This window comes from Vanessa atalanta, chromosome 6 (assembly GCF_905147765.1).
Source record: "Vanessa atalanta chromosome 6, ilVanAtal1.2, whole genome shotgun sequence".
NCBI classification, from domain to species: domain Eukaryota; kingdom Metazoa; phylum Arthropoda; class Insecta; order Lepidoptera; family Nymphalidae; genus Vanessa; species Vanessa atalanta.
Window position 1 is genome coordinate 11,576,735 of NC_061876.1, and position 19,842 is coordinate 11,596,576.

A 19,842-nucleotide genomic window follows, 5' to 3' on the forward strand; every position below is an offset into this window, starting at 1 on the left:
TATTACGTTACATAGGAATCGACGCAAGTCTTTTATAAAAATGAATAGGTTTTTAATGTATAATTAAATTATTCTCCTTTGATAAGTTTAAAGTTTGATTCCATAGCACCGAATAAGCTGCTTTTCAATACTGAAATAATTCTCCTGAGTTTTCGTTTCATTATACTATGATGCATGTTTACATATAAGCTACTATAACTATATCTTACTACTAACAATATTCAACTCGTATTGATTATTAGTGATAAGATAGATCTGTATCGCGTGGGTATGGACCTGCACGAGCGGCTGCTTCTCGGTGGCGTCGGCGCAGACGGCGGAGCGCTCGAGCGAGCTCCACAGGCGCATGGCGGCGTAGGCCTGGCGCTCGCCCGGCGCCGCCGACACGATCTGCAGCGTGCTGGACACCGTGTCGTCGCGCAGGTAGTTGCCGGCCTGCACACACAGTTAATAGCTGTCAACCGGTGCTCAACGATTGCGTTTATATTTGTACACGCTCTTGTTAACTATAATATCATCTGTACCATGTCACTTCTTAACCCTCAGGTTTAAATGAAATTATTATTCAAATGTACTCCTTTCTATTATTAAAGGTATGTAGGTATGAGCTGGTCTCACCTTCAGCAGCACCTGGAACAGCGTGTCGAGATGCCACTTGCTGGAGGGCGCGTATCTCTCGGCCGCCAACACCATCGCGCTGGAGCAGTGAGCTTTGAACTCCGGGTCGGAACGTTCGAGGAACAGTAGCAGCTCCTTCATCATAGCGCGTATGTTTTGACTGTTGATGAGCGCGAAGGACAACTCCATAGCTCGACGGCGGATCGATACATCTGGATCCTAGAAAGATAAAATTATTTTACATAGATTTTTCATGTTATGAGTAGCTCTTTGTTAATGGATTGTCGATATTAAATCGGGCTCGAAGGACCAAAACTTAAAAGCTAGGGATATTTTTAATAAAGTCGTTTATACGTGTTTGATTCTATCTTCGTATATTTGTAAATTTGCAAGTGACGTATGTGATAATCATTTATTTACCTTCCGGGCGATGGTATCATTCACATAAATCAAAAGTCATAGTCAATAAGTTTTACTATATAAAATATGAAACGGCTTGTTTTGTCCGGGTAAATACTTTAATCAAAAAGATAACTTTAAATATAAAACGTTAATATAATCTGTTTTCACAAAACTTACAGTCAAAGCAGATATTAAAATGCTAATTCATTTTTGATAATCAATTTGAATTATTATTATTTCATTCGGAAATAAATTTACAAGTACCAAGAATTCTATTACATTTATCGACTGTATGAGTCATAGCTAGATTCGATATAATTGGCAATTATTAAATTGACATCTGATACGACCAATTATAATGGCACGACACACGTTCACATCCAGACCAACACGCTATTCATTCTCAAACCAAATAATCAATCATTAAATCTATAAAATAATTACTATGAATTATATAGTTAACACTAAATAAAGCATCCTGTATATAATTATTTCATCTGTATATTTAAAGTTTTAGAAGTTCCGATAAAGGTATTATTTCATTAATTTACTTTTGTGAATTATTTTTAGAATGAAGTAAGATTATTTCAAATATAATTAAATAAATACAGAGCGATTTACATAATATTATATGTATGTATATATTACCTTTAAACATTCCAATATGGTAGTCCGATGTCTCTGAACAGCCGACGTATCGACATGAACGGTCCTGAGCAGCGTGTTCAAGGCCACGTATCGAATGTTCTTGTCGTTGTTCAGAAGGAATCTCCCGAGTATGTTGATGGCGAGGACGCGCAAGCTACTCTCGGACTTAATGTCCATAATAGAAAGCACAGTTTCGTATAATATTGTGTTGCCGACGTTCTTGCTGGTCTCGGTGTTGGTCGCGACCTGCGCGAGGATGTCGTTCATGGCTTCCGACGCTTCGGCATCGTTCTTGCCGAGTATTCGAAGGAGACGTAGAATTTTTACCTGGAATTTAAATACAATATGAATTTATTGATTTAAAAAGTAATAAAATTCTACTGAAATCATTTTTTAGTGTAAAGGTGTTGAATCGTTTTATAGTTATTATTTGTTTTAAATTATTTGTCTGCATTTGTACAGGTGTTACGGCTTTGTTACTGACTAACTGTGTAGGTTACATGTCACGTTACCCAGGTAATTTATTCTACAGCTAAACAATTACACAAATTTATAATGCTGTATTTGAGGGGTGAAGGAGCCTATATAATTATATAAACAGGGCTGACAGGTTGTCTGTACAACAGTTCTAAATTAAAAAAATACATGGAGAAATGTTTTACCTGAAGGAATGGATCCGACACTCCACTGACGTCATGTTCCGGCGAATAACCGGCCAAAATTAAGTTCTTCAATATTCTCACCAAGTTCGGCACAATCTATAATGATAGCAATTTTGAAAGACACATAATTTTTCTCATACATTACCCATTTGCACACAAAGACAAGTAAAGCTTTAGATATATTTATATTTACACAATAACGATTCAGGCAGAGATACTAAATACTGAGTAAATGAAAAGTGAAATTATACACTTATATACGACATAACAAAGGCCATACTTACATCGAACATACAAGAGTTCAAAAATAAAGGATACTATCTATATACTAACTATATATAAAATATATTAAGTATTATTTGTCCAAAGTCTAACCCCGTTACCATTGCAATTTAGTCACATATATTTGTGCAAATTTCAAACGTGATTTTAAAAACTACATTATTAATATAAATCTAGAATTATACAATTAATTCGTGTAATTAGTACGGTGAATGATTAATTAAAATCTTTAAATTTTTACTCAAAAATGTATCTAGTGTATACAGTAAATTAAACTTACTATTGCTAAGTTATCAATAATCAACCTATATTTACTTCGACAATGAGAGGAAACCTACGGTTTTTGGGTAAAGATACATAAGACAGATACATAAAGCTTAACAATTAACTTCCACCTGAATTAATACTGCAATAGGGGGGGAGAGCCTATCAGTCCATTATTTAATCAGAATTTTATTTATATGGGTGTCAATTGTGTGCACATTTGGTTTGTTACATGTTTTGTTTGGGAATTTATACTTTCTTTCCACATAGTATAAGGTCTTTAATGATTGAACCTTTATTAAATGAAATCTTTAAAAACATTCATATATATGTATATACAAAGCTTTGATTGCGATAATGCTTTGCTGTCATTTTCATTATATAATTTTAATTTTTAGAATTCGTTACCTTTAATATTTAAATGTTTAAAGTAGCTATTTCTATATTAATAGTACAATACTTAGTCTAAATCATCATCTACTTCTTAATCCAAATATATTAAGTTTTTTTCTTATGCGATATTCCATATATCGAGAATTTGTTATTTAATTAATTTGAATGTCATTTCTATTTCCAATTTTACTATAGAAGTTGAAATATTTAATTTTTTGTTGTTATTCTTTATGTTATTGTTACAAAAAGGTTGGTCTATGTGTTGACAAAGTATAAATCTCCTTCACTTTCAGGCAGCATTCCTCTCTTGGCCATTGTTCTGTGCACTGGTTTGGTATATTTACGTTATATATTCATTATCATCGTTTAGTGTAACTTTCACTAAATAAATAGTTGAGCTACATTCGAGCGTCGACAAATAACTCTTTGATTTTTTTTTAATAACTATATTTTTATCTTTCTTTATCATAAAATCATCGAACTGCATAAATATAATATCATATAACACTATATTTATAATATCACCCTGTTTTAAAGGTCTCTTGGATACGGAAGTCATCCATTTAATTTCTTTAACGATAGAGCGAGACAGATGTACTAGTAAAGGTCACGAATCAAAGTTCAGAATTAATGGACTGTCAGACTTCCGATGGGCCTACATACGTATACCTTACATACATAATAACCAACATTAAGTTATACATTCATGCGGTTTCCGAATTTAGCCTGTTGACATTACAATATTTAAAAAATGAAACCTTTTTCGAACACCGCTAATATAAATATTTTTATTACACTGGCAACTTTTCCATTTAATTACAAATTAAAGAAAAATAATTATGTATATCGATTACGCTATAGTAGTCCTTTTTGTATATGTTTCAAGGATTAGTATAGCGTGTTCATAGTCAACAGACTAAATTATAGTGCAAGGATCAGCGGTAGTGATTACCTCGCGCTGTCCGCTCTCCTACGGGACAACACAAACAAAACAATATTAGTATTTTGATAGCTGTACAAAACTTTTTAAATTTAGATATAAATACTGATCAAAAACTCAACAATTACAGAAAACTTATATACAAATTCAAATAATATAATTATTAATTTAATCAATAATAAAATCGATGTTTGATTAATGTTACACATAAATCGATTTAAAAATAAAGACAAGGCTGGGAAAAAACAAAATTAAAGAAAAAAAAAAATTCACATAAAAAAATGAAAGTACCGATAAGTGATCGTTATCAAGCGTGTTCGAAGCGAGATAACACACGACGTGTTCTATTTACAATAATTTTATCGCAGCCATATTTATCGCACACCTACTGTCTATGAATCGCAATATGTATTAAAATAGTTAAATCAAGTTCGAGGTTGACTTTTATCGTTATATTTTTATATAAAACTGTTTAAACCATAGAACTTATTTTATGATGAAGAATATATTGGAAAAGTTATATTATAATCTTTGGAAATGTTTTTAAATTATTTCCTTGGAAAAAGAATAATAATAGAGATCGTTAAAATATGAATCGTTTTTGCTCGAAATATATCGTTCCTATTTCCATACAAAGTTTACATAATAGTGCAGATTTTTGAAAGATCTCCGTTGATCGAGAACATAATTGCAGCAAAAATGTTCATTAAAATCTATCGCCAGTACTTTAACACGACAATACCTTGTATTGATGTTTTACGGTTTTGAAGTACGAGTTAGGGACAGTAAGTACAGGCACAAGGGACAAAACACAACGTCATCACATCCCATCCCACCACGTTTGGCGACGCATTGACGGTGTAAGGAATTGATTTTATTTCTTACAATGTCAATGTCTATAGGCAGAGGAGACCACTTACCATCATGTGGCCCCCCATTTGCCCGTCTGCCTTCCTGTTCTAAATAAACAAATATATATATAAAATATTTTTACTGCATGTAGCCGAGATGATTTAGATTTGTTGGTAGGTCTTTGTGCAAGCCCGTCTGGGTAGGTATCACCCGCTCATCATATTCTACAGCCAAAGAGCAGTACTCAGTATTGTTGTGTTCCGGTTTGAAGGGTGAATGAGCCAGTGTAACTACAGGCATAAGGAACATAACATCTAAGTTGCCAAGGTTGGTGGCGCATTGGTGATGTAAGGAATGCTTAATATATCTTATAGCGTCATTGTCTATGGGAGGTAGTGACCACTTACTATCAGGTGGCCCATTTGCTGGTCCGCCTACCATTGTCATTAAAAAAATTGAGAGGAATGTCTGGTGTTACGCGAATGGACAGAATAAGGAATGAGTACATAAGAGGAAGTTTGAAAGTGGCACCGGTAACCGAAAAGTTATGTGGAAGCCGACTGTCATGGTATGGACATGTTATGCGGAGGAATGAGGACCATATTGTGAGAAAGGTTTTGAGCATGGACGTGGATAGATAAAGAGGAAGGGGACGATCAAAGAAGCGAGGAATGGATCGTGCGAAAGACGATATGGTTGGAAAGAATGTTACTTGTGTAATGGTGTCAGAGGGAGAAGTATGGAAGAAAAAGACATGCTGCGCCGATCCCAAATAAAATTGGGATAAATGTATGAGGATAATGATATAATATTGTCACGTCTAATATTTACAATAAGAGTAAAGTCCTGTTAGATAACTATGAACGAATAATCAACAAGTTGTTATACGAGACCGGTGTGCTCTATCGCCCTAATTATAATTTCAAGAGCGTAAAAGTGTAGAACTACTAACTTTTAACATCAGACTGGTACTGTAAATTTCTCAGCAGAAGAACTCTTTTATTAGCCAGATCCGGATTTTGCACCTAGGACTTAAGAATCTGCGGTTTTTCTAGCTATGCACTAGAGCAGTTCTGCTGATAATAATTTAATTATAGTGGCGCGACTCTGCTATATCTTTGGGTTATTTTTTATCTATTATTTTGTAAATTTAATATGCAAATGTTTTCCCCATTGGCAACATTTACTTTGTAAAAAAGTATAATATCTCTTATTCACGATTAATGAAAATTGAAATTGAAAAAAACGACGCCCGCTTTGATCGTTTTCCGGTTAAGACTGCATCGGAAATTAAATTTCGATCGAATCACGTTCAACAACATGAATCCAGATTGATTGGATGAGAGATGTACTTAGACGTTATAACCGTTTTACGAAGACGTAACAATTGCAAATGATTTAAGTAAATACATAACTTCACTCGCCGTACGAACAGTTATGATACTGTAAAATGTTTCATATAATTTGAACTTATTTTTTTGATACGTAGAAGCAAATTTTGACTGTTTTTAGAACATTGGCATTAGGTGCCTTTCAAATATAATTTATGCGAGTTTTGTAACAAATGGAATTTCCTGAATTTTTTGCAAATATATCTGGTTATAAACGTAATTATTTCATTCATTAACACTGTAAACTTAAACTTAACTATTAATTCAAGCAAAATTATCCAATTCGATTTTAATATTGAAAAATCTAAATTAATAATACGTATATTATTATACATACTTCTAATTTATTAATACTATGTCTACATGTTTCAAACAAAAACAAATCACAAACTTAAAGCAATAAAGTCTAAATCGGCTTACCTTCTTGAAATGGTTCAGTGTATCCGGACTGTTCTCACACATCTCGGTGATGAGCGTCACGCCGGTAATAAGGACACCTGATGAAATTTCAAAGTAAAATTTGAATCTGTATGATATATAAAAGGCTATGTCTACACTGATGAATTGAGATCTTAGTTTTAGTTGTAAAAGAAAGGACTTTGATATTTTTTATTTTAGTGGCGGCATTATCAATCTTTAACTTCATCTAATTAAACCATTGGACGTGACATTCAGTTAAGCTTAAAATATTTTAGCCTAGCTTATGAGCTCATTTAAATCAAATATTTTAATCTCCAAACAATCATGGTAATCTATAACTTTTATCTTTTTTTTTTTTATGTACACAGATGATCGAACACAACGTAAACTTTACTTTATAAAAAAATTAAAGTGTACAAAGAAGGACTTCGCTTTATAGATCTCTTCCAGACAACTTTTGAAAGCCAGATAATAAATAATGGAGTTACATCTATTAAAAATTAAATAGAAAATTAAATTTATTGAATAATTTAAATGATCTATACAACGTCTAAACGTCTAATCTAAAAAAAATAAAATAAACACGTAAACTATAATATTTTATATTTTATTAATTGGAAAGCGTCGCCTTTATTACGGTGTAACACGATACAAAAGTAACGAGACGTATTTTTAATCCCATATCCACTACAGTTATCAAGCACTTACGTGCCGTTCATTATTAAAGTCGTTATTTTTTTTATTGTTTTATTAATGTTGATTATTATTTTTTTCTCCAACGTTCTACGCTTATTATATAGTATAATATAATTAATTATTGAAATACATATTGATTTAATTATGTTATTAAATTATAGGTTAGATCAATGCCATGTGTGGCATAATCGTACGTGATCATGCAAATAATTAGTATACAAAATTGTACAGCAAATTGAATAACGTGATTTATATAAGTTTATTTTGCGGTGATATCGTGGCTATTTGGAAACGGTGTGAAGTGGTGATTTTTATTGGCACATACAGCCATAAAAAGACAAAATAATGGTTATCTTTATATTTTTTATGGCTGTTATTAATTTACACGATTTTTTGGGTGGTCACAATTGTTTGATTTCACTGAGTCCTTTATATTGAAATACATGGTTAAAATTAATGTTTTCTGATTCGATATAAGCCTAGCGCTGTTTTAAGGTCGTCTGAACATTTCCAGCATAAAATGATAATAATGGTTGTAGTTTTGAATGATAGACTGTTTGATATCATCTGGTTAGATACGAACAACTCATCACATAATCCACCGGCAAAGAGCAATACTATCCATATTGGTGTGTTCTGATTCAAAGGGTGATCGAGCCAGTGTAACTACGGACATAACATCTTAGTTCCCAAGGTTGGTGGAATATTGGTGATGTAAGGAATGGTTAATATTTGCAGCACCAATATATAAGGGTGGTACTGATTACTGATTACTATCAGGTGTCCAAATTGCCAGTCTGCCTATCATATAAATAAAGTCAAAGACTCTTAACAAGTTGAATATCAAAGATTTACTTAATTGTGCTATCTTCTGAATACTATAAAGCCTCCAAATGTGAACTTCAAAACTCAATACCAATAAATATTACCATGCAAACAAAAAGTGTAAATTAATAATATGCCAACAATGTTATGTTTTATTTGACTGTGGAGTTTTGGTATGTCGCTCTTCCTGGTAACACTATAAGAATCTCAGAAGATAACGGACTGTGTAAGTGTGTTAGCGTTATACAAGAACTATAATTTACCAAATCATATGAAATATGTAAGTTATCTGATTAATCGCCCCGTGATTACGCACCGAACAACGACAAGACCATTATCTATTTTCGGTTATAACTCAAGTCATTCTACCCCCTGAAGGTTCGTATACTTGTTATAAATCTGTTAAAATATCAGATCACAGTCGCCCCAGATATATTGATGTCAAAATATTTTTAATCTGTGATTTGTCACACTTATTTCTTTATTTCATCCAAAGACAATATATGAAATTTGACAATTAGCAAGAGGTATTAAATATTCATTCAATGATATACTACTCTAAGTTACGTAAACGATGAAATGTTGTTTGTAATGAAAGATTGTTTAAGAAATAATGTAACCTTGAAAGTTCGTCGGGGAACTTGAGAATTGCTAAAGATATCAAATATCTATGTTTAGCGAATTGTAATAATTTCTTATTACATTATCATTATTCCGAATATATGAATATTAATTTAATCAAGTTTAACAATTCAAAACTTTGATCAAAGTGTTTTGTATTTTACATAGTATTTTATTAGAATATATTTACATAATTATATAATAATGTTGATATATTTAATACTAGCTGAACCTGCGGCTTTACCCTTACCGGTTCGAAATTAATAAAACTTTACCTATTACATACAAAACTTCGCCCCCAATTTAACTCCCTCAAGGGGTGAATTTAAAAAAGTAGACTATTCCCTTTCCCGGGACTCACTCCATCCTAAATTTCATCCAAATCGGTTCAGCGGTTTAAGTGTGAATATGTAACAGATAGATTTACTTTCGAATTTATAATATTAGTATATATTTAAGTCTGCATATATTTAGCAAATTGTTTCGTCAATGTAACGAAATTAACTATATTCAAGTAAATCCAAAATATATAAAAGCCAGTACATTAAACAATGAACATACATTTAATTTTAAAAAGTACGTTTCTATATTACGGTATAATACAAAAAAAAATGTAAACGTCATACATAGTGTACTCGAATATTTTTGAAAAACTATCGATTTTTTTACTCACCATGATTCTTCTCCGTCAATAAACTCCTAGTTGCCGGTAGGAACATTTCCATCAGATCTGGAACACGTCTGATGATTCTGAATGCGCATAACGCTGCCTTTTTCTTTATGTAGGCGTTTGGTGATTTGATCAATCTTTCCACTTCGGAGGCGAGGTCCCTTGCCATCTCTGGTGAAGCGATGGCGCCTAACGTGCATAGCGCTAAGCCGACGACGAACTGTGTGTTGCTATTAAGGTCACTGTTGGAAAAATAAATTGTTAATTGGGATAATTATTAGGAACTGCGAGTTTTACTTGATTCAATTAAATGAATTTATCCTTATATATGTATATGGCGCTTTCCTATCAATACTGATGACATAAAGTAGAGTAACAGCCTGTAAATGTTCCTGATGGTTTTCTGAAGAGATATTCCAAATAACCAATAATACTTTTATATGTATGGTTTGCTAGGTACACATGCATCTTTTCGCTCTTCTTGTGTCAATATTTAGGTTTTCTAAAATTGAATAATCAAAACTTATGTAGTTAGACTTATATGGATTGAGTATATACTAAAGTTTAATCGCGACCTTTGAACAAATAACTTCTTGAGTTTAAAGCTTTTAGCACACACAGGAGACTCCTGTAAATGGGTAAAATAAGAGATTAAAATATTCCTTAAATGCCATATTTAATGCACCCGGTAAGAGTTCAGGCGCAGAACCAATGAATTGACGTGCCTTCTGAGGCATGGAGTTTAAACACTTCTAAATTGCTGACCTAACCCAGGTCCTTGGGACCAGCGGACTTATAACCTATCCACGGGACCGACATAGCAGTCATTAATAGGTTACGATCATTAAATACTGAGAAATTAACAAGAAATCAATAGCATGAAAATACTTTTCGACATGCTACCGATAGCGACGCTCGATAAAGACGTACGGCGGCTAAATTATGCTAATTGAGTACGATGGCTCACACTTAGGGCCACACTCGAAAATAAGTAACAGGAAAAAGATATGCTTGGGTAACTATTGCTATAATGTGCTGAAAGTATTCGTATTTAATACTTTAAAATAAATTTGCAATACAAAAATAGTGTTATTTCTTATTATTTTTCTGAAATACACAGTTGCGCCAAATCGTCCACTCAAAGGGTTGTAATGTTTACTTTACGTTATTATTGATGTAGTTGCATTTTTTTACAGGTAGTATAGTATTCTCAATTTTGAGGTTTACTGTTGACAGTAAAAAGTTTAATTCCATATTCATGTCTATTTTAGTATTTGTATGCGATTTTTACAATCTATGGTATAAAATCAATTACCATTATTCAATGAATATCAATTTAAAAGTTTCGATTAATTGATACCGGTTATGACGGTACATAATCGATTAATCCTTAAGCTAAAACGATTTAACAAGACTTATGCATAGTTGACTATTAGATAACTTTATTTAAAAGAAAGAATAATTATTCTTCTTCGGAAGAATGTAAATCCTGAACCGGTGTTAGCTTTTAATTCAATTTTCGCTCATAAAAGCCTACTCGAATAAATAATATTTTGATTTTGATTTATTGAACGCGAACAGGTCTTACCATCCCTTTTACACTGTGCGTAAGGAAGAAGTAACAATAATTATCTAGCGTCGATTTAGTTTAGAGATGATTTACAACAGCATCGACGATTGCGTTCATCAAAAAATGAGATCAGCTCCGCAATTGGAAGCTCATATAACAGTTGTATTAAGAATTAAACTTTTTTTCTTCGCAACCGGTTTCAATTTAAGCGGTAATCAGAGCGAGACCGGTTCAAAACATGGCGCTCAGTCAACAAGAACTAACCCCTGCCTTCGTCTAGAGCGTTAATAGGGTGTCACGTTGAGACTCATAAACGACCGCATCAAATTAATTAAATCCGTTTACTTCAATTACGAAACATTTTTCTTTTACGATTTTTTTTTTTAACTTAATTATTATTTCTCATAACTGTCCACATTATATACTAGGAAATATATTTAATTTTGTGTACAAAAACCTTGTTTCAAAATGGGTAAGTAAAAAAAGATTTAGATCATCTAGTTTCTGAAATACATCAAAATAAAAACAGCAACGAAAAGTAATTTGATGTCAAATTGAATGAATTTTGAAAACTGATTAAGAATATATAAAAAAAGATTCGATTAAGAGTTTAATCTTTGGAAATAAGATAAGCAATATTGGAATATAAGAAAAGTTTCGATTAAAGAGTAAAGAAGTTGTACTGTAATAAATACTTTCTTCGTGTAAAACATTGATTTCATTAAACAATTTCTAAGTGCCAAGTAAGTTTTACTTCGAAGCATTGTACCTAAGTTTATGTAGCTCGTTAACCCTTTGTAACTTTTAGGAAGGTCACAAGGCGCCATTCCTTACGAGTTCAGATGAATTTCGTATATATGTACGCGTTGTTTAATTATAACGATACAAGTTGTAACACAATTATTTTGTAATTCAACAGTTACGTTCCCTATATTGAATTTCAGATGAAGATTGATTTCCGATCAATATCTTTGTTTTTATAAAAAGTATTATTGAAATTGTAATTTTATCAACTATATTTATAAAGAGATGGCTCAGTGGTTAGATCTCACCCAACGATCAAGTTCAGGCACGCACCGCTGAATTTTTATGCTTAATCATCTCGTCGACATAGAAAAAAATCGTAAGTTTGCATGTCTCGGATGAAATACTACCACGTGTACCCACCCTCATTCATTTAAATCCATACCTGCAAAACCACCGATGCTATAAAGGTATCATTTATAAATATAATTTCAAACATCGTTTTTTATATGATATCGGTAGGCGGACTAGCAAATAGGCCACCTCATGGTAAGTGGTCAGTGTGGTCACCACCGCCCACAGACAATGGCAAAGAAATATTAACCATTCCTTACATCACCAATGCGCCACCAACCTCGGGAACTAAGATGTTATGTCCCGGTAGTTACACTGGCTCACTCACACTTCAAACCGGAACGCAACAATACCGAGGAAAGCTGTTTGGTGTTAGAATATCTGATGTGCGGGTTCCTACCCAGACGGGTTTGTACAAAGCCCTACCACCAAGTATAGATATAGAACATGTTCTGCCGTGAGTTTACAGAATACTTCTGGTGTACTGTATTTATTTCAAAGGTACACATACTTATACTTGTGAATACTAACTTAATTGTAATTCTGGTCACTTAAAAGAGCAACCATACGAGTTTCTTGTCATTTCTTCTCGCTGGAGGCTGCTCTCCAAGTAGTAGAGTTAAAAGATTGAAGATTTCAAATTTATTGTAATGTTGATTTTATTCAAACCAAATACAGTGTATTTGGTTAAAATTGGCGTTTAATTTAATGAAATAAAATGTTAATGGTTAATTATACACTATAAAAAAAGGCTATATCGTAACCTAGAAACCTATTTTTATACGGTTAATCTTACGCATTCATTACTTAATCTCTTCACGGTCGATTGAAGTGTTTTTACTCTCTTAAACTAAATTAATAGTAAAATTTTAATTAAATTTTGAATGTATGTCTGTTTTTTGTTCTGGGTAAAAATATAAATTTCTATAGCGTATTCCAATCGAATAAGGAATGAAGATAAACAAACCACTACTAACAATTCTTGATTGATATATCATTATTTCAAATACAACCCTTAACTACTTATATTCGATACGACAATTTTTTCTCATATCCTTTTGGAATATCACAGCTCATTCAAAGTCTCGACCGTGATATCGCGTTAATTCGACGTAAAATGTTGTTTATCTGTTTCCCTGTGGTTGGAGTAGGCTTATAGAATAAAAATATTTTTATAGTACAAATAAAATTATTTAGTACGTATAAATATATTTCTATGATCCGCTCCGCATTGCTTCACCCCCATTAAAGGTTACTGCTCCGCCCCGTGGGTCGTATTGCGTGATGTTATATAGGCTCTCTAACGCAAACATTTTTCAAATCGGACTGTAAAATTCTGAGATTATATACTCTTGCGTTTATCTTACTTCCGATTAAAATTATAAATGCGAAACTTTGGATAGATGGATGTTTGTTACTTAATCATTCAAGAACGACTGAACGAATCTGAATGAAATTCGGAACAGTTCCTTTTATCCCGGAAAAATGTACCCAACACCTGTAAAGTGCAAAAGCGATAGTGTTGTATTGAACTAAAGGGTTAACAGTAAACAAAAATTAAAAATTCTGATGACAAAGATTATAAACATATATTTTTTGTTCAAATATAGTAACATTTTTTTTCAACTGGTTTAATCGGTGTTGGGAGATATGCTTCGAAATTATATGGGGAACATTACGTATTGACGAGGATATCACCTATTAAGAATCACTTTACTGTACCAGATTAATGTGTACAATTTATTGAAGTAGCTCATAATATGTAAATGGACACTTGAAGGGAAACCATATAGTGTTGTAGCGGAAAAGTCAAAGACATACATCGGGCGCGCCTTCCCTGATGTAGAAATATTAAAAATTTCTGTTCAGCGATCGTTCCTTTCGAAGCAAACTTATTATATCATATCGATCATTGGATATCCTAAACCTCCAAGTTTAAAAGAAAAGCCACAAATTGGAGACAATACCTATTTATTATAATCTTTGTTGTAGAAATGACTTTTTGTTGTTTCGGGAACCCCACGGAAATCCTGCTTTTAACGTTACAGAATTCGTAAAATAAAATGTTAAACAAAAATAAATTTAAATAGTTTCACTATATGCTTTTTGTAAGCCAGCTGGGAAGGTACCGCTAAAGAGCGGTGTTTTCCGTTTTTAAGGGTGAGTAAGCCAGTATAACTACGGGCAAGGGACCAATTCTGAACCCTAAGACTGATGGCATATTGACGATGTAAGGAATGGTTAATATTTCCACTTTCCATCGGGTGAGCCATTCGCCCAGATCGTCTACATTATTAAAAAAAACATACGACCGCCTTGATATCTGAGAGTTCTAAATTATTTTTCAACCCTTTTAGCTAGAAGACAATTATCTTCTAGAAAAAAGTGTCAAGTTTGTCTTGCAATTATGCAACAGACAAATATAAACACTTGTTATTTTGTATCGATTTTCTCTTGTCCGCGGGTTGTTTATTATGCTACTGGTAACTCGATAAACTATGAGGATATATAGTGTCTAAAAACATATTTGATTTCTATTTTCAATTTATTTATCGTTATATTACTACTGGTTCAAAATAAACATGCGTTACATTAAACTATTCGAGAATTTTTTGAAAAAAACAGTGGAGCACATATTCAGATCATGTTTACGTGCAACGTAACTCTATATGTAACGTTTGTGTCAATCGTTTCTGCCGTAAAGAGATTCTAACTCTCTACTTACTACCGTTACGTAGTTTGTTTCTTAATGATCACACCTGATCCGTAATTATCAACAAAAACAAACAATTTTAGTTCGATGCCGTTTAGACGTTTTAAAACTGTCGTGCGATTAAAATTCCCCAAAGTATACTAACTACATATGTAACTACAGGGGTCGGTGACCGGTTGCCCGTAGAGTTATTTCAAAGTTATTATTCGAATTCGCCAAACATAATATACAAGCAACTTATCACATAACTTAATCTATACTAATACATATTATAAATGCGGAATTAACTCTGTTTGACTGTTACGCTTTCACAGCTATAACAGTGAACCGAATTTTATGAAATTTCGTATGAAGCGAGTTTTAACCCCAAGGCAGGATATTATTAAGGACTTTTTTGTATGTAGCTTAATTAGACCGGAAATACAAGCTAAATGTTCGGAAAATACATCATTTAGGTGACGTTATTTCTGTAATGCATAATTGAAATAACTAATACTAAACCATTACACGTAAAACTTATACCAGATGATACAACGCGTTTCGGATAAGGTATTAAGTATTTAATATTATTAAAACCAGCCTTAAATTTAGTTAATTTACGAGACGTCGTTGAATGATAGTTATGTTCTTGTTTTAAATAAAGTATTTCCGAATATACCGAGAAAGATATATTCGTTAAGTTTCATCCGTAAAATGTTACAAAAATTAAACTCATATACAAACAGTAAGACTCAATTTAATATCATTTCTAAAATGTTAATAATGACGACACATTGTAATCGCACAAATACTGACTATATTCATATGAAAATAAATATCTACGAACGTCAACCTATAATTACAATGTACGATGACAATTATTTTAACTAGCGAGGATGGAATCTAGACCATTCGCGGGAGAAACCAGTTGCAAAAATAAACATATAGCTCTCTTTCTCTATCTCTCTAAATTATATCTTTCTTCTCTGTTTTGTAACGAAACGTGCCAAAACGTGACGCGTCCTTAAAATTATAAACTCATTTTACCTTTATCTGAGGATTTTATTTCAAATATCGTCAGACACGTTCAATTCTGAAACGTACAATCACACAACCCCTAAACTCTCTTCATTATTCGTCTATGAATTTCATCAAAACAATAAATCTTCTCGAAATACTCATATTTATATAGCTCAGAATAATTACGTATTTTTAAAATGAAAACAAACTATTTATTGTATACACTGAAATAATTTCTTACTTAGTTGCAATTATATTGACAGAATCACAGAAGCCGTAATTGATGTTCATGTAACGTAATTATATATATATTTCAATTGCAGGTACATATATAGCTTGTACTCCATGTGTGGTTAACCGCGCAGATTGATGTGTTCAAACCAATCTTATGTCGCTTGTTTACGTATATATTAATAAGGTAGAGTTATCACGTGCATTGAATATTCATTATCAACGTTATATATCTACGTAGGTATATGTATATTTACACTGTATAACAAAATATTATCTAGAAGTTAAGTTTAGGAAAGAACAGTTTTAGGTGTACAAAGAAATAAAACGAATTTTATTAACTCAAATACATTTCAATACACACTCACGCACATACGTCGTTGATACATACGAACAAAAAAAATATTGCAAGATTCAACATAGAACATATTCTAAAAGTATTGTTCATTATTATAAATTAAACAGTATAAGGAAATTATTGATAAATCAATGTGTAACGAAGCGAAATAAATAATCCTACTTATAAGTCTTATTTCCGCATACTCTACAAATTTTTGTAATCTCTCCCTCTTCTTAATGTCATTTACAAAATTTTCTTCAAGAAAAAATCTATACATTATACGAGACTTCGAATATTTATTACGGCTTTTATTTATGTAATCAAATTTTATAAATGATTATAAGTTAAAACGTAATCATTGAATAGGTCTTCATCTATTTTTATCCACAAAATCGTTAACGTTATCCTTCTCTACACTTTTATGGACGACACATTTGAAACAATAGCGTTTGTCAGTCCCCAGAGTTCTAACTTCACACTATATACATACTAAATTATATGATTATAGGTTTAATTATGAGTCAATATATCAGCGGATAAAACACGTCGACCATAAACGAAGACGGGTTTTAATTACTTCAAGAACTTTTTAATTTTCTATTGCATAATTTAGGTTTTTAATTCATCTAGTGCTTAGCGTTTCAGGAAAACCGCATCATATCACATGTATCAAGCCACACTGGAGAAGCCTGGTGAAATTTGTTTACTAAATCTTCTCCTTAAGAGAGATCGCCTAATTGTGGGACACTTACGATCTGTTACTTTTATATGTTTAACTGCTATCAAATAAAATCATACAAATTTTTATATGAGTTAATGTAACTCATTTTACATTAGCACCTACGACGACATTTTAACAACGATCCAACCCGCATTAGAGGAACTCCTCTCAAAAGTGGAGGAAGCCTTAGCCAAAGTTGGAACATTTACAGGCTGATACTTTACTAACGACACCAATTTCGCATGATTATCGCTATTACTGACATTTGTATCTTTTATTTCAACTTCTAAAGTGTTATATTTCAAATAATCCTTCGACTGTCTTATTCTCCACAGTAAACATCATCAAAATCCTATATCACAAAAATATTTTTATTTAATATATTAGTATTATAACTAGTATGGATTTGACACTTACTTTTTCAGACAATTGGTGATCAGCAAATGTACATCTTGCCGTTCATCCAGCAGCAGCATGGCGCCCAAATAGCCCACGCGCTTGTCCGTGAAGCGGGGGCTCGCTATTAGCTTCAGGCATTCCAGTTGACCGAAGTGTGCTGGATAGCCCAGCATATGAATGTACAGGAGTTTCGCGATGTTTCGACATCTGTTTGAGGTTCGGAAAATAAGGTATGCTGAAATTAGCTAGCTTCTTCGGTCTTTGTCATAACTTGACACCTAATCCCAGATGGGCTGAATCTTGATAATGGTAATATTTACAAATAGAGGGGACCAGTAAACATAAAGTAACCATTTGCATGTCACCAAATAAAAGGGTTGAAATTACTTTTCCGGTTCCGGAATGATAAAACTAAGGAAGATAACCGCCCCACATCATCTCTTCCCAGCATTAAATGTTCGACTACTCGAATGGATAATGGCACCAAGATCAGAAAATATTCGTTAAATTGATACACGAGTAATTTCTCCCTACCTCCAAACACTATCTTCTTCTCTGAAAGTGGATCTAATGTACGCGCATTCCTTGTTAACGACACTTCTTTCTTCAGCAGCTGTTCTAGCTGCACGTATTTGTCGGATCAGATCTCGTAACCGTGTTGGAGTCTGCATCCGCACTGAAACCGGCGCGACTGTTACGGACGACACACACACAAAAAAGCGTTTATCAGTGCATTTGTTAAGAAACTTAGTATAAGCGTGATGGATTGCATAACGAAACTATTAAAAATGTGTCACTTTTAAAGTACGTGCAACCAAAAGTTGGAGAATTAAAAAAAATACACATACATACATTTTATTTTATAAGTTTCGTTAACATTCCGAAATTATAATAGAATAAAGAAATTTTAAGCTTAAAAGGCAAGCATGATAAAAATAAAATAAATATATTTCTTCAAATATATTAACAACAACATTAGTTTTACTAAAGAAGCTATGGAAGCATTAAAATCTGTTTCAGGGGTTAAATAAGGCAAGAAGAACTTTAAAAGAAATTGTTAAGATAGTATAAATTATGCTTGCTACAAATAAAAGAGAGCAATCGATTCTAAAACTACCATTTAAAGAGTATAATGTACACTTTGAGATGCACTAGATGCATTTTAAACTAGTGTTTACCTGTTAATCAGAATCTAATGAAAACGAAGGTGTACTCACCTCTCTCTATGGCCTCATTTACCACTTGTTTTATGGTGGCAATATTGAAAGCTGGGTTAAACCTGTGAAAGAAACACTCTGTTAACCATAAACAATTAACCTCTTTGTAATTTAATGCTAGATTTTTTTCTTCTATTTACACGGGCATATGACTACACTCCACCTGATGGTAAGTGCAAGTGGAGTCCAAATGTGAAGACGGCTAGTACTGTTGGGAAGAATGTACTATACTAGTCATCCTCGCCATGCCATGCCAGCCCGGTAGGTACCTTTTCGCGCAAGGTGCCTTTTCGCGCCTCGGATAGATAGGTAATAATATTCTATCATTTAAGACTTAGATGAGGCTATTGTAAGTGCAAAAGGTTTTATGTGAAAATTATGTACCAATGTGAATCAGTAATATTATTTTGTTACTTTGTTAATTTATTAATTGTATGCATGAAGTTACATAATTTATACAAAAGTTACCAAAGAATTAGCAATTAATTAACGCGTTAGAACGCGTGCATCTTAACCGATGATTTCGGGTTCAAATCCAGGCAGGCACCACTGAAATTTCATGTGCTTAATTTGTGTTTATAATTCATCTCGTGCTCGGCGGTGAAGGAAAACATCGTGAGGAACCTGCATGTGTCTAATTTCAACGAAATTCTGCCACATGTGTATTCCGCCAACCCGCATTGGAGCAGCGTGGTGGAATATGCTCCAAACCTTCTCCTCAAAGGGAGAGGAGGCCTTTATCCCAGCAGTGGGACATTTACGGGCTGCTAATGCTAATGTACTATTTTTTATATAAGAAAGTCATCTGTTCATACTCTGCAAAATGTGAAGTACATAACTTTTAAAAACAAAGTTTTAGACTAACTATAC

At 32.8% G+C, this 19,842-nt stretch overlaps 1 protein-coding gene across 10 annotated transcripts in view; it reads right to left on the bottom strand.

The window, feature by feature from the left end:
* LOC125064961 (AP-1 complex subunit gamma-1) overlaps positions 1–19,842 on the bottom strand; it is a 30,333-nt gene that overhangs the window by 7,476 nt on the left and 3,015 nt on the right. For 2 of the 10 annotated variants that reach the window (XM_047672312.1, XM_047672318.1), the window contains exons 2-11: positions 18,973–19,034; positions 18,290–18,431; positions 17,774–17,962; positions 9,688–9,926; positions 6,873–6,949; positions 4,222–4,239; positions 2,331–2,426; positions 1,669–1,995; positions 619–837; positions 277–435 (exon numbers count right to left, since the gene is read on the bottom strand). In XM_047672312.1, the coding sequence (XP_047528268.1) occupies positions 277–435; positions 619–837; positions 1,669–1,995; positions 2,331–2,426; positions 4,222–4,239; positions 6,873–6,949; positions 9,688–9,926; positions 17,774–17,962; positions 18,290–18,431; positions 18,973–19,034 (1,528 nt within the window). Of the gene's footprint in view, positions 1–276; positions 436–618; positions 838–1,668; positions 1,996–2,330; positions 2,427–4,221; positions 4,240–5,129; positions 5,169–6,872; positions 6,950–9,687; positions 9,927–17,773; positions 17,963–18,289; positions 18,447–18,972; positions 19,035–19,842 lie in introns of all 10 variants that reach the window. The other 8 variants (XM_047672310.1, XM_047672317.1, XM_047672309.1 and 5 more) reach the window with 5 other exon arrangements.